Source organism: Setaria italica, chromosome V (assembly GCF_000263155.2).
Source record: "Setaria italica strain Yugu1 chromosome V, Setaria_italica_v2.0, whole genome shotgun sequence".
Lineage (NCBI taxonomy): Eukaryota > Viridiplantae > Streptophyta > Magnoliopsida > Poales > Poaceae > Setaria > Setaria italica.
Window position 1 is genome coordinate 11,173,342 of NC_028454.1, and position 15,384 is coordinate 11,188,725.

General features: G+C 46.4%; 3 protein-coding genes across 4 annotated transcripts; 2 read left to right on the forward strand and 1 right to left on the reverse strand.

Annotated features, from left to right (window-relative positions):
* Positions 1-919: 919 nt before the first annotated feature.
* Positions 920-2,763, forward strand: LOC101769768 (alkane hydroxylase MAH1). The gene has a single exon (XM_004968389.2). The coding sequence runs from the start codon at positions 1,024-1,026 to the stop codon at positions 2,542-2,544; it is 1,521 nt and encodes a 506-aa protein (XP_004968446.1). The 5' UTR covers positions 920-1,023; the 3' UTR covers positions 2,545-2,763.
* Positions 2,764-3,960: 1,197 nt separating this feature from the next.
* On the forward strand, positions 3,961-10,427 carry LOC101757075 (probable LRR receptor-like serine/threonine-protein kinase At1g05700). The gene is made up of 13 exons (XM_022826639.1): positions 3,961-4,118; positions 4,232-4,635; positions 4,779-4,963; positions 5,103-5,593; positions 6,021-6,159; positions 6,291-6,362; positions 6,567-6,638; positions 7,008-7,012; positions 8,237-8,317; positions 8,392-8,627; positions 8,695-8,821; positions 9,173-9,241; positions 9,459-10,427. The coding sequence occupies exons 1-13, from the start codon at positions 3,998-4,000 to the stop codon at positions 10,148-10,150; spliced, it is 2,694 nt and encodes an 897-aa protein (XP_022682374.1). The 5' UTR covers positions 3,961-3,997; the 3' UTR covers positions 10,151-10,427.
* A 614-nt stretch (positions 10,428-11,041) lies between these two features.
* LOC101770175 (60S ribosomal protein L18a-like protein) lies at positions 11,042-14,087 on the reverse strand. 2 transcript variants are annotated; one of them, XM_004968391.2, is made up of 5 exons: positions 13,707-14,087; positions 12,497-12,674; positions 12,041-12,173; positions 11,856-11,973; positions 11,042-11,355 (listed from the first exon to the last, which is right to left on the reverse strand). In XM_004968391.2, exons 2-5 carry the CDS (start codon positions 12,504-12,506, stop codon positions 11,287-11,289), a joined length of 330 nt encoding a protein of 109 aa, XP_004968448.1. In that variant the 5' UTR covers positions 12,507-12,674; positions 13,707-14,087; the 3' UTR covers positions 11,042-11,286. The 2 variants fall into 2 exon arrangements, with proteins under 2 accessions (XP_004968448.1, XP_004968447.2); XM_004968390.3 differs by having other exon boundaries at positions 12,497-12,679.
* Between the last annotated feature and the right edge of the window lie 1,297 nt (positions 14,088-15,384).

The following is a 15,384-nucleotide window of genomic DNA, read 5'->3' on the forward strand; positions in this document are numbered from 1 at the left end:
TTGCCATGCACCATTGGTATGCTTAGAGGGAGCACGGCGTATCTTCTCGCGTTGCCTCCACACAAAAACATCTGCATGCGGTCTTGGGTTTCATCTGGCAAGCCAACAAGTTGCTGCTCTTGTTTTCAGGCACACAGAGTTGTTGGTAATTGAAGTTCATCCTGAATTTCTTTTTTTCCTGATGAAAAGATCCTCCCTGATTGAGATCCTTTTGTCTGCACTTAATTACCTTACTTACATTTGAATAATTCGTCCAAAAAATGTTCAGAAGAAGTAGCACATCACTGCATAGTTTTGCAACTTTTCTAAATGCACTTTCTTTATCTTGGCTCCAGAGTTCAGACTTAGGTAGACCTATGTGACATATACAACTGAAGTAATAATCTATTTTGAGGCCATTAGGCAGCCTTTCATCATCACAAGAAGCTTCATTTGGTATACCAACAAGGTCTATTCTGGTATCACATTCATTTGGTATATCTGAGAGTTTTCAACTTCTTATATACTACAAAAGTATAAAGGGTCTGTGGATTGGAGGAATTGAACTGTTAAACATAAAAATGCTGCTTTTTGGCATCTGCAATACACATTACTGTTTAAAACCAATCACTTGCATCGTCTTGCAAGGTGTAAAGTGTGCACCAATCAGAACTCCAGGAGGATACTTAAACAAATGAATATCTACGTGTATATATGTGGCAACAACCCCGATTTCTGCATATCTCTCTCGATGGTGAATTCGATATGATCTGTGGGTTAGAAGAAAAGATTGGTCATCTCTTTTCTTGCCATGTCAGATTGTCAGCTCAGGAGCCTTGCCGTGCACCAGATGACAAAAACCACACTCCTTTAGTCTTTCTCTTGCACACCTAAACCAAACCCCTTCCGAAGTCACCTATATAAACCTCACAAGCATCAGCCTCTCTTTCTACCAAACTAGCGAAAAAACTATAAAACAAAGGTTCCCCAAAAACTCAAAATTCATTAGCTCATAACACACTTCAGCTTCAAGAAAGCGAAGCAATGGAGGTCGCGTCATGGTTTCTCGGCTTCCTCGGCAGGTACCCGGAGCTCATGGTCTCCCTTGCTTGCTTTCTCCTGCTATTCCACAGGCTGAACAGGCGCGACGGGCTGCCGACGAACTGGCCGGTGATCGGCGCGCTCCCGGCGATCACCATCAACGCCGGGCGCGTGCATGAGTGGGTCACGGAGTTCCTGTGCGCGGCGGGGCTTTCGTACGTCATCGAGGGCCCGTGGGGCTCGCCGGTCGACGTGGTCGTCACAGCGGACCCGGCGAACGTGGCGCACGTGTTCACGACCAACTTCGCCAACTACCCCAAGGGCAAGGAGTTCACCGCCCTGTTCGACGTGCTCGGCGGCGGCATCTTCAACGCCGACGGCGAGTGGTGGGCGTTCCAGCGGCGCAAAGCGCACGCGCTGCTGTCGGACGCGCGGTTCCGCGCCGCCGTCGCCGCGAGCACGGCGCGCAAGCTCCGGGAGGGGCTCGTCCCCCTCCTCGACGGCCTCGCCGCGTCGGGCGCGACCGTGGACATGCAGGACGTGTTCGTGCGCCTGACCTTCGACCTGACGGCGATGTTCGTGTTCGGCGTCGACCCCGGCTGCCTCGCCCCCGGCTTCCCGTTCGTCCCGTTCGCCGCCGCCATGGACACCATCGAGGAGGTCCTGTTCTACCGGCACGTGACGCCCGTGCCCTGGCTGAGGCTCCAGAAGTACCTCAAGATCGGGCACAACAAGAGGATGGGGAAGGCTCGGCGGGTGCTCGACGCGTCCATCGCCGAGCTCATCTCGCTCCGGCGAGAGCGCGCCGGCGCGGACGACGCCGACCTGCTCACGTCCTACCTGGCGTGCCAGGACGAGGTCGGCAAGTCGGGCGCCGAGTTCGACCGGTTCTTGCGCGACACGACGTTCAACCTCATGGTCGCTGGCCGGGACACGACGAGCTCGGCCCTGACATGGTTCTTCTGGCTGCTCACCAAACATCCGGACGTCGAGGCGAAGATCCTCGACGAGCTTCGCGCGCACCCGCCGTCGTCCGGCGCCGACCACCACACCGCCGCCGAGCTTAAGCGCCTGGTGTACCTGCACGCGGCGCTGTCGGAGTCGCTCCGGCTGTACCCGCCGGTGCCGTTCGAGCACAAGGCGGCGGCGCGGCCGGACACGCTGCCGAGCGGCACGCCCGTGGGGCCATCCCGGCGGGTGATCGTGTCGTTCTACGCGATGGGCCGCATGGAGGCGGTGTGGGGCAAGGACTGTCTGGAGTTCCGGCCGGAGCGGTGGCTGACGGCGGCGGGGCGGCTCCGGCACGAGCCGTCGTACAAGTTCGTGGCGTTCAACGTGGGGCCCCGGACGTGCCTCGGCAGGGACCTGGCGTACGCGCAGATGAAGGCGGTGGTCGCCGCCGTGCTGCCGCGGTTCCGGGTGGAGGTTGACGCCGGCGCCGTGGTGCGGCCCAAGCTCTCCATCATACTCCACATGAAGGACGGGCTCAAGGTGAGGGTGCACAAGAGAGAAGAGATCGCTTAGCTTAGCTTAGCTACGTGTTAATTACTACATTAATTAATGTTGCTACGAATAATGTGTTGATGCTTCAGCTGTTAGAAAGCATGTATACGAGGATTGAGGGAGTGTGTGTAATGCACATTTGCACTGCAGATGTGCTGCGTTGCACGTGCCTTTGAAGATGTCTTTAATTTGCACACCATGCATATTACACTGCGCTAAAAATATACTCTCTTTATTACACAGCTTGTGTAGTGTTTGGGTCAATTTTTGAATTTGAGTCTTAATATATCTCTCAAATTATATAGTTTGGAAATATGAAAATTATGTGAGTAAATTCATCTAAACTACACTGTCATACAACCAATTATAAGGATCCCTGCCGGATGACCTTCAGAAGCTCCGAAAAATTCACCAGGTGTCGGAGTGTCAGATACTCCCACAAAATCAGCGCAAACAGAGAACACCCTTGCCTGAACCTGAATATTCCGACACGGCTAACTTAAAACAGCCACAACTTCTCACTCCGATGTCTTATTTCGATGATCTTAGACGCCCTGAAAAGCTTATTAAGGGGGGCTATCCAATCCAATAAAAAAAAAGCTCCAAGACCACCTTGTTCATGTATTGTGATAATTTGCTAAAAAAATGTATTGTGATACGTGTTTCCTTCGTGTGAGCACTTGGTTAGCTCACTTTATTTGGGCACCAAGACACAAACAAAGCTTCACTTTATTCGTTGTTTCGCAAAGCAATGGTCTCACTACGTAAATCTTAGGACTAGACCGGAGACTACTTCTACATCATTGGGCAGTCATGCAACTTGAATTTTTTCTTTGTTCTATCCACAAATTAGGAGGTTTTGAATTACTATATGAAACAAATGAAAAGATAACTCATTTTATGAGTGGTCAATTAAATCACCCCAGGTCACGTGTCAGTAAATGAGACAGCCTATTTGACGATACCATACCGATGTATTTGTTGCCATCATGCTACCACAGCACTCAGTCGGTGGCTTTTCATTAAGGATCAGAGGTTTGAGAGCAATTTCACGTCACCGCACTCTAGCTCTCTGACTCTGCCAATGCATTGTGAGAGGATCCTGTTCTTTGTCCAGCAGCCGCACAAGGCTCGCAGCTAGCTGGTTGGCTAATTCTGCTCTTGCTCCTAGTCGTCCGAATATTACGTGTAATGCATGAGACAGTTTATTAATGTACTTTTTAGAAGTTGACTGAAGAATTCGGCAGCCAATATTAGCTGAAATTTCCTCCACCTCCTAATAAAACCTGCTGGTTTATACTACCTGTTCTCCGTTATGACTTATCTAACGCGCCAGCTGGAGATACGCCGGCAAGATATAAAACCGTACAGCAGACTCTTAACTGGCCATACATTGACGTCCCTTGCTGTACTTTAATCTTGCGCTCAGGATGGTCGCATCGATGGCCGGCATGGATAAGTCATAAGTCGCCTCATGGATAGGCAGTTAGGGACTTCAATGGCTCCCTCTCCTGCTTTGCAGTTCTTGGGCCTTGTATGCTTGGCAGCAGCATCGGCTCTTAGCACTGTCATCCATGGCCAGCCCGGTTCTGCAGGTAAGTCGATGGCGGCAATCATGAATCAGCATCTGGTAACTCGATCTTACTCTCCCCTTCACGACACACCAAGATCGAGCTGAGCTCTGCTGTGATCGCGTTTCCTCGGCCAGATTTCTTCAGCATCGACTGCGGCATCCCCGCGGACCAGACCTACCCTGACCGGTCCATCCCGGGCATCGTCTACGTCTCCGACGCCGGCTTCACCGACGCGGGGCTCACCGCCGGCGTCAAACCGACGTACGTCGGGCCGAACCTGCACGACAGGTACCGAACCCTTCGGTACTTCCCCGGCGGCGCCGCCGCGCGGAGCTGCTACACGCTCCGGCCGGTTACGCCCGGCGGCAAGTACCTCGTCAAGGCCAGCTTCTTCTACGGCAACTACGACGGGCTGGACGAGCCTCCCGTCTTCGACCTCCACCTCGGCGCCAACCGCTGGTGGACCACCCTGCAACTGCTCGCCACCAACACGTACAGCGTCGAGGCGTTGACCGTGCCGCCGGGAGACTCCTTGCAGGTTACTCGTCGATCTCTTGCTGTCCTGTCGTGTCTCATTTCTCGGCTTCGAATAGCTACCTGATGAATGAAAATTTTTACCCGGCCGGAATGTAAGAGTACAAACTGAATTCACCGGTTGACAGGACATGTGTGCTTGAACAGGTGTGCTTGGTGAATACAGGTTTGGGTACACCATTCATCTCTGGGCTTGACCTGATGCCGCTCGGGGCCACCATGTACCCGGAGGCCACGGTCAACCAGTCACTAGTTCTGCTCAGGATTGCCCGGCCATCAGCCGCATTCAGTTTCAACCGATATCATTTCTGGCCAGCCGATCAATTGTTTAGGTGAGCTAGCGTGATTAGTGTCAGACTGACTCCCAATCCATCTGACGATATACCCAGCTTTCTTCCAAAGAGGCCTCGTTTGAAATACGTAAACCTATAGAAGAATTCTCACATCATTTCGGTTTCTTGAAAACAAAAGGTACCCCACTGATAGGTATGACCGCCACTGGCAAAGATACGGCGATGTTTCTGCACTGACCAACATAACAACCACGGAAACTGTCGACGTCTCAGGTATCAGCAACTTCGACAAGCCAACGAAGATACTGCAGAGCACTGCCACTCCAGTGAATGGAACCCGAATCGACATCACCTGGAGCCCAGATCCCGCCTCGAGTAGTGACAACTCGACGTACCTTCTGCTGCTTTACTTCGCAGAAGTTCAGAGATTGCCGCGCAATACCCTGAGGCAGTTTGATATCCTTGTGGACAACGCTACATGGAATGGTAGTCAGGGCTTCACACCGAGATACCTTTCGGCAGAGATCGTGAAAAGGATGGTGCGGGCGGCGCGCCAACACACCTTCTCGCTTGTCGCCACACCAGAGGCCACGCATCCACCCATCCTGAATGCTTTCGAGATATACACAGTAAAGCCAATGACTGAGCCTACGACGAATGACATGGATGGTATCTGTTTAACACTTTCACTTCGTCAAAATGTTGTCAGTTACTTGCAAAAACCAACCTTGCCTTGTGTTGTTTTCATAGGGATAGACACATTTTGATAGCAAGTAAATCAGCCTTGCCTTTATGGCTATTGTATCACCAACTCACCATGTGTTCAAACATGCCCTTAAATCTGTACTTTTGCGACAGTTGGAGGGTGAAAATATGACTTTTCTAAAACATATGACACAAAAGTTTAGTTTTTCAAAATAGAGAGGTCTAAAGTGTTTAGCATTTTGAAATGTGTCTTTAAATGTGTAGTTTTTTATACGTATGTCAAAGATCTTTAATCCAAATTAGAACTTACGAGTCCAGTTTTGAATGTTCTGGCCTTCTGGGTGTCCTAAAGCATAATTTCAGTTGCCTTCCTTTTTACCCATATGAGCAGCTAAGGCCATGATAACTATTCGCACAACGTATGCGGTGAAGAAAAACTGGATGGGTGATCCTTGTGCCCCAAAAACATATGCTTGGGATGGCTTGAACTGCAGTTATTCATCATCTGACTCTGCATGGATAACAGCTCTGTAAGTAGTACACTTACAAGAATTATACAATATTAAAATAGAATTATAGACTAACATCGATGCTAATAAATAACTACAAAGAAGTATATTTTCCATATCCTGGTGTTAACCTTCCATTGGATTTGCTCCAGGCACTTATCATCTTGTGGGTTGACTGGTGATGTTGATCCTTCGTTTGGATATCTAAAATCCCTCCAACATCTGTAAGTGCCCAATATGAGGATACAAGATGTTGCTCTTTGTACATTAAGAATTTAACTCCTTAAGGTTCTCTACCTCCATACCTATAATATTTAGCTACAAATTTAGCGTTTGGAAAATTAATTAAAGTAGTAGGACATTCAACTCATACTAATCGGTTCTCATATCTACTCTAGCATTTTCATGAGGTCTGTATGTAATTCCAGGGATCTGTCAAATAATAGTCTGTCTGGTCGCGTGCCAGATTTTCTAGCGCAAATGCCATCATTGAAATTCCTGTAAGTATTTCAGTTCACCTAATATCAGTTTGCAAGTGGCGTCAACAAGTTAAACATGTGCAGAGTTTCTGCAGTGATTTTTCAAGCAATAAATTCGTTGGATCTGTACCTGCAATTCTACTAGAGAAGCATCAAAATGGATCCCTTGTGTTAAGGTTTGCATCACGTACCAAACTTATATTTCAAGAGCTCACTTCATCCAAAGAGGCACTTTTGAGATGGATACTGCACTCTTTCATAAAGGATCGGTGGACAATATATAAACTAGAAAGAAGAAACTCAACTCCTGCTACTTGAATCAACGAAGTACGTTGCCAGATTTTCCTTCTCTAAATTTAATTAACTGAGACAGTGTTATTCCAATGCTAGGACTGGTAACATGAAGGATCGTAACGGGCGACCAGAAGGGGGGGTGAATGGTCGCAGAAGCCAAAACTTTCTAACAAATATTTCTAACCCTTCCCCTAAACACAAAACCTGAATAAATCACGTTTTTCAAATCTGGACAGAACTCTATGTACCTAGTAAACCTGATGTGGACGAAAATCCGTAACTCCGATCGACCTAAACATTTTTCAGATTAAACTAGATGAAATAACGAAACTAACCCAACTGGAATCACGTCAATCGGACTTACGGATCTTGAGATAAAAATAAAACAAACAGACTATATCAGATGCTGACGAGAATTGTAAAGAACCAATCGAGATGCACAAGATCAATCATTATAGATGAAAGATTAAATCGAGTAATTGAACTTACAAAAGTGCATCTAGCCTCCGCCCGAACATCCTCCCTCTCTTAATCGGAGAGATCAACAAAAACCTCTCACTAGAATTCAAACCCTAGGCTAGACCGGAGAGAGGAAAATTGAACCGTGGAACCCCAGGGCACGAGTACTGTTCACGGGTACTGTTCACGCGTGAATAGTAACTCGCCGGGAGTCCAAAACGTCCACTTTTCCCTCAACCCTAGGTGCCACATATTTATATCTCCAAAGGGTGACACGACCTATTTTCACATAACCCCCTACGCTAAATAAATCCAACGTAGGGGCGTAAATTCCAATTACGTCCTCCATGGCAAATTCCGCGATGTCCGCGATCCCTCCATCTCCGCGATGTGATCCTCGCGATGTCGCCGCACAACCATCCGAAATCGTATCGTGATCGCCAGAATTTCCATCTTCGCACGCCGCACGAGCGTCCCGGTACGATGCATGGCTTTGTGGCTCAACCAGCGAACCCCGGATTTTGTGGCATAATCCGGAAACCTCCATCGACGTCCTCCCGCCGTGTAGCCAGGTACAGTAGACGTACACCGCACGATCGCCTGTCCCTCGAACGCAAGCCTCGATCCGCCCTTCTCCGCCCCCGCGGTTTTTCGACGCGGCATCCTATCTTCGTTCTTCACTCGTCGCCGCATGTACCTTGTCTCCACCTGTCACCTGCAACCACAACCTGCCAAGAGACACGTCACACGCACACCGTGTTGTCAATCGCTCATCACCAAGGTGCTAGCCCACCGGCATCTCAATCTCCCCCTTGATGAGTGCATTGACAACACCACACCGCACAAATTTATTCGTACTGAAAAAGAAATTGTTGTTCCAATAGCAGTCGCAACTCTACTGTTTGTGGCAGCATTTCTTATCTTCCGAATTATGAGAAAAAGAAAAGGTAACATTTCATCAAGGAAACAGTAAGTTTGTATTAGCTGAAGATTGTTCACATAATATATGGTTCGGTTCTAGATGCATGGATGGCAAACAACTCAAGGCTTCACAGCCCACGAGGTAGGGCGAATACATTTCAGAGCAGACAGTTCACCTACAAGGAGCTGAAGGTCATGACATCTAACTTCAGAGAAGAAATAGGGCGAGGTGGGTTTGGTGCTGTGTTCCTGGGCTATTTGGAGAACGGAAGTCCAGTCGCCATCAAGATGTGTTCAAAAACATCCTCCCAAGGGGATAAGGAATTTTTAGCTGAGGTAAGCGGTTTAGTTGTAATTTATGCTTCGTGTGCATTTCTACAAGTGTTCTTGTTACATATTTCAGGCTCAGCACTTGACTAGAGTTCACCACAGGAACCTGGTTTCCTTGGTAGGATATTGCAAGGACAAGAAACATCTGGCCCTTGTCTATGAATACATGGAAGGAGGAAGCCTAGAGGGCCGTCTAAGAGGCAAGTCAGCAACGCCCTTTTTCTCAGAAACTTTACTTCTGGTTCTCACTTCTGTGTACTCTTCTCTCTCCGGGACATATCTTAAAACACAATCTTCTTAGGCATGGAAATATTCGGTTGTGTATGTCTGACGTTTATTATTTGTTCCCTGTTTACTGCTCTGTATTATTCTCTCTCAATTTGAAGGTGGCGCTCGCATGTCACATTATAAGTTAGAGAACATATGTTGTGGCAACATAAATGAAGGGCCATAGTTATTCTGTCAAATTTCACCAACAAACCACATGCAACTTTTACTGTCCTTTTGCACAGACCTTGCTGTAACCATTTTGTTGTGACCATCCATCACAGGAGAGGCCTCTGCAGCTACACCCCTCACCTGGCATCAACGTCTCAAGATTGCTCTCGACTCTGCCCAAGGTTTGTAAGACCTTTGCACACCCAAGATATGAGAAATAGTACTAAATTCTAGTAAGATACATTCCGGTTTACTGAACCTGCACGCATGTACGAGCTACTTACACTAGTTAATTCTGGCAAAACCACACTTTTTTACCAGGTTTTGTCGGTTTTTACCAATCTATTTATCTAATGCTTATCTAGATGAAATCATACTGTCCCCCACATGTCGGTGCAGGATTGGAGTATCTGCATAAATCATGCCAACCGCCGCTGATCCATAGGGATGTGAAGACACAGAACATTCTGCTATCGGCCAATCTTAAGGCGAAGATAGCTGACTTTGGGCTCATGAAGGAGTTTTCGGATGAGTACAGGACCCATGTCACCACCCACCCGGCAGGCACCTTGGGGTATCTTGACCCTGAATACTACAACACATCGCAGCTAAGTGAAAAGAATGATGTATACAGCTTTGGAGTTGTGTTGCTAGAGCTTATCACAGGCCAGCCACCGGCGGTTCCCATCGGCGATACCGAGAGCATCCACATTGCTCAGTGGGTGCGCGAGAAGCTTTCGGAGGGCGACGACATCGAGAGCATTGCTGACCCGAGGATGGAGAGGCAGTACGATGTCAACTCTGTTTGGAAGGTTTCAGAGTTGGCACTGCAGTGCAAAGAAGAGCCATCACGGACACGACCAGCAATGACTGACGTGGTGGTGGGGCTGAAGGAATGTTTGGAGCTAGAGGTGTCTCGTGCAATGAGCTACTACAGCTCAGTCGCAAGCAGTGCAAGAAATGTCAGTGTAACAAGTGTTGATTTGCACATTGAAGCTCAAGCAAGCGATTATCTGAGACAGCAGGCCGCGCTTGAGTTGGAACAGGTAGGCACTGCTTCAGCAACTCATGTAGGTCCCACAACAAGATGAGACCGGCCAACCGGTAAAATTTGTGTCCCTCCGCCCCAAAATACTATTCGTTTTAACTTATGTACGTAAATATATAATATACCTAGGTGCATATCAAAAAATATGCACTAGAGAAATCACATAATGAGCAACCGAGGGTAGGGATAATCGTCCAGGTGGATGGATGTGTGCCACTTGTTACTGAGGGGATCTACTACTAACGCATGTATGCTACGTTCAGGTATCAATAGTACTTGCTAAACCGGACCATGTAACATAGTCCTCGCAAACTTGGATCAAAGGGTAAACTTAGATACGTGGTCGTGTTGTATGGTACAACATAGTTGTACCTATTTTTGTCTCCAGCAACTATCTTACTTAAATAAAAAAGTAGAAATATAATGTAAATTTGAGTAGAAGGAAATATGTTATCAAAATTCTGTGATTTTCTAACAAATGTGTAGAGATCAATTAAGTGCAGTTTAATATATATTAGTAAAAAAACTTCACGACTTTAAAACCCATATTTTACCGCAGTAACATAGGACATTTTGCTAGTCTTAAATAATTAACATGGTACCATCGCAAAATATGTTTAGATTGGTTAAAAACCATCACATTCGAGGATGACAAATGAGCTCTGGAGCCACGTCACTGAGATGCGGATAGGTTTTCATTATCAAAGTGATCTTTGCGTAAACCAAACCATCAACCCCGGTTTGAGAGATCGATCACGTGAGCAAACATAGAAAGCTAATGATTTGTCCTTTGATGGATGGTTAGTTTCAGTCACGCAGGGTCACTTCGAAGTCTCTCGAGGTAGCACTGAACGAATTGGCAAAGCTCGTCGCGGGCCGCGCATCGAGAATTTAGTAGGATCACAGCTGACGAATTGATACCATAGCAAAAAAGTTACGCCGAACTCAGAACTTGCCATGAAGTAATGAACATCCTCATTGATGAACAACGGCAGCCAATAGGTCAACCGAAAACAGAGGAACCACATGTGACGGTAGCTACGGTTCGATCAAGAACTTGCTAAAGTGATACATGAAGGATGGCTGAAAAGACATGCTATCACTGAAACTACAAGTTCCTTCTGAATGCCTTAGCTACCAATGACGGGTCCAACTGCCCTGTTTTCCATGATCTGGATGTTACTTGTATGCGCATATTATCAGCGTCACGGCAAGGGTGATAATTGCCAGGACTGTGAAGATGAGTGCCTGCAAGTAGCGATGGAAATCAAGATGTCAGACGGAATTGAACTGTATCAGCCTCAAGCAATCAAGTTCATTGGCATAAGATCTAAAGAAATGGCGTGTCCACCCTTCAATCATTTATATTTCAAGTTTTGCATCATAGACGAAATGATATGCTTACAGCCAAACAAAAGCTGCACCCCTCTCAGGCATATATATACAAGAGAGAGAACCTACAGCATAGACTTTTTTTCTTTAAGGAAAAATTGGCTTAATCTTCAGCCCCACAGCTTCGGTACAGGAAATAATTTACAGTTCGATGCATTAGAAAAAATGTCCAGCACACTGTCAAGCGAAACTACTGATCAACACACACTACTAATCAACACACATGTGAAATCATATCAGCTACAAGGGCATGTGATGTTTTATAGACATGAATAGCTGCACTTCCACAGGGGAAAACATCAGATACCTATTTGTTTTCATAATGGAAAGTAACATTTTCAGGGATTAGGACTAACCGCAACAGCCGAGGCAGCAAGACCTGGGCGCTCTCGAGGATCCTTATTGTAGTACTTGCAGCAGTAAAGGGTGGCTGCAAAGTACCAAATCAATGGGCACAAGAAACCTAAAAGAAAACTGCAATAGAAGCATGTTAAATGGAGAATTTTAAACCAAAGTTGATAGGGGGGTAAAGCATACTTACGAAGACCATCCTATCCCACAACCACAGCAAGGAAGCCGCCTCTCAAAGATTGCCAACCGTGGGTTTTCTTCATCTCTGAGTAGTGTATACTTGCCAACACAACCCTGGCAGTGGCAAAATTCATCCGAGTGTGCTGTGCAGAGCAAAGAAAGAATATGACCAGCTAGCATAATCTAATATAATGTATAGTGCAAGTATACATGTCCTGTCCTGAAGTGTTGCATATTTTCACACATCACAAGTATGAACCGAATTTATATATTTGACTGAAGTTAGCTTATATAATTCTGATGTTTTTACTTGACAAGTATACCAACATCCTGTTCTGAAGGTTAAGAAAACCACAAATTCACAAGAATGAAGGTGTTGCGGTTGCAAAGTTTCCAATATACCCAGCTACAAAGGACAGGCAGGCTAATCGATTCACGAAAAACAATATAAGTTGAAAACACTTACCTTCTCCCATTTGTTCTACAGATATTCGGCAAGGAAAGTGCCAGAGGCCTTAATACCAATAACTGACCAACAGATTCCTCCCTGCCGTGAATACTTCAACAAATTTGATAGCAATAATTTTCATAATGAAAGCAGCAGGGTACATCAAGCATGCAAGTTTCCAAGGATGCTCATGATACTGCACTGAAGAGCAAGAATATGTATAAGATTTCTATTCAAATAAAAGTATGAGTAAATTGGTTAGGAACAAAGGCATGAAAATTTGTGCTCTTTGTGTAGACAGATAGGATCATAGGAATAAATGCATGCAGAGATTCATAAACTCATAAATGCATGGAGAGTTTCATAAACTCATTGGTGATGGATAGAAAATAATAGAAATTAGTCCTGCATCAGCAAGTGCTCCGTCTAAATCTCCAAACACCAGTACACAAAAGTTAAATAGTAGGATATCATAGCATAGCACTGTTGCCTATTGTCATTACAGAATTCAAAGCAAGGGATTATTCCTCATATAACATGTGATTTCCCTATTCTGAAAAGAAAAGTATGTCAGAACACATTCAAGCATACTGTAATTAGTTATGGGCTTAGAGCTAGTGCAGACCATGGAACACATGACTGAACTCGAGAGTTGAATTCTACCAACAAAACAAAAAAAAAATCAAGTGCCAATACAATAGAGGAAGGAACTGCATGGCTCCTATGCTACTCTTCACAATGACAGTGGGTTTAATTTCGTCTGTACCCCAAACTTCGTGGACAAGAGGAAACAAGACACGCTTCTCTAGCCTATACTGCATTCAGACTGCAAGTTTGCATCCGCAATTGCTAGTCTGCAAGCTTTAAGCCCGAATGATGACCGTTGCAATAGTTCCTCGGATAACATGGGTCAGTAATTTAATCGAACATATTCAACTCACCGGGATAACACTACGAACTGACCATTCGGGCCTAACAGCCAACGACCTCCACAAAAGGAGGCCCTTCCAGATTCGATTACTCGCCCCACCACAGACAACGATTACTAACTTTAAACCCACAGCTCGAATCGAATCAAATCAACATCCGCGCTAGAAATCCGGAACGGGAACACAAGATCCCGACGAATCCTGCGAAATCCCGACCCAAAGGGATCCAATCACCCAAGAAACTCACCCGCACGGCAAGCAATGGAACATCGGGGGCTAAAGAGGGGGGGCAGACTTACCGTGGAGGGCAAGAAGCAGCAGCACGCGCCGCGGTCTGGGTGGGCTGATACCACAAGGGATAGAGAGCGATTCTGGGCGGGGCAGCGCCGCCAGGTCCGGTTCCTCTTCCTCCCCGCGCTGGGGTTGGGAGTGCAAGGAAGGAAGCGGAGAAAGCGCGAGGGCTTTTCCGCCCGCTTGCTTCGCTTGCTGGAGACCCGGCCAGATTTCGATTCAGACCATGGAAGCCTCTGAAAGCTCGGCGAAGTGGATGGGATGGGAGCCGCTCGCCTCCTCTCCACCGCAGTTTTTCACCACCGCTGCTTGCTTGTTCGTTGCGTCCCTTCCAAGGGGAGGCGTCAGACACTGGTGCCCGCCGCTCCTCTGCTATTTTTTTTGCTATTTTCGCCTTACGATTCACACCTATGATGGCGTTTCTCATAAAAGTCCTTCCGAATAGCTCGTCACTTATTAATCCTTCAAGATGGTCTCTAGAGGAAAAATCAAAGAGAAAAAAAAATAAAGAAAGTGAGTTTTTTTTTTGCGAGGCATATAAATGGCGATGTGACCTGATTTTAACAGGTAAACACAATAGATGATGGGCATGCCGTTGTTCTAGCAAAACCTCTCGTAGCGCTATCCTAAGTGTGACGATCACCACATAATTAACCTCTGCTTGGTTATGACCTTTGTCAGCACTCGGTACTACTCGCAACCACCGGTCCACCACCATACGTGCTTGTGCTTCCAAGTAATCCACTAATCCTGCAATTGATTGTGATGATGGCAGTTGACAACGACGTGCGAGCATGCCTACTTCACATGACCGTGTGTGGATTGTTACACCCGGTGTGTGGTTACCGGTGGATTAATCATAGTAAGATCGTGGTGATTATTGCTATGGCAGCATTACTGGGAAACAAGTCAATATAGATGACCCGTGAATTTCTCCAATCTGAGAAAGGGTGTGGGAGCTATTGTTGTTGTTGAGAAAGGGTGTGGGAGTGGAGAGCAAAGGGGAGTGGAATTTGTGCCGTTACTGAAAATGTTCAAAATGAGCCTGCAGAAAAGCACCATGCATAGGGGGAATAATGTCTTCTTCACAAATCGGAAAAAGGAACTTTTCCTGATAGAGTTAAATAGTATTTGTAGAGCACATGGTGGGCAGAACCGGCACGACGTTTGGTCGCCCAAGTTGCCTATTGGCAAGGAACAGAGATCGGATTGTTATTTAGAGGATCCAAGTGTTAACGAGTGAAAGTGCTAAAATTTAGCATTTCATGCATTAGTCCATCCAAACGGGAGGGCTAATGGGAGAGCTAAACTTTAGCCCACCTTCAAAATTGCAAAAAGCATTAGCTGGTGTGGTTGACATTCCTGGAATTGGTAGTCATCCAAAAATTGGGTCCCTTTGTATTGGCACGTGAAGACGTGCCTTCAATTTGGAGGTTACTGCACCAAAGGGCGATTCGAGCGACTCAGAGAAACTTTAGATTATTTGTCGAGTCTTCGTGCTTGCCTATCTATTGCTCACACTTCAGAGGTATTAGATAGCTAATGATATTATACCTTTGGTGCTTGGAGGGGTCATTGCTTTCCTATGATACCCAACCGTTTAATTTTGGTTATTTTCGGTTTTCCTTGTTGTTCGAACAATGGTCAGTGTGGCGCCTTTGTGTTGTTTAAGTGCCTGTAGTTACT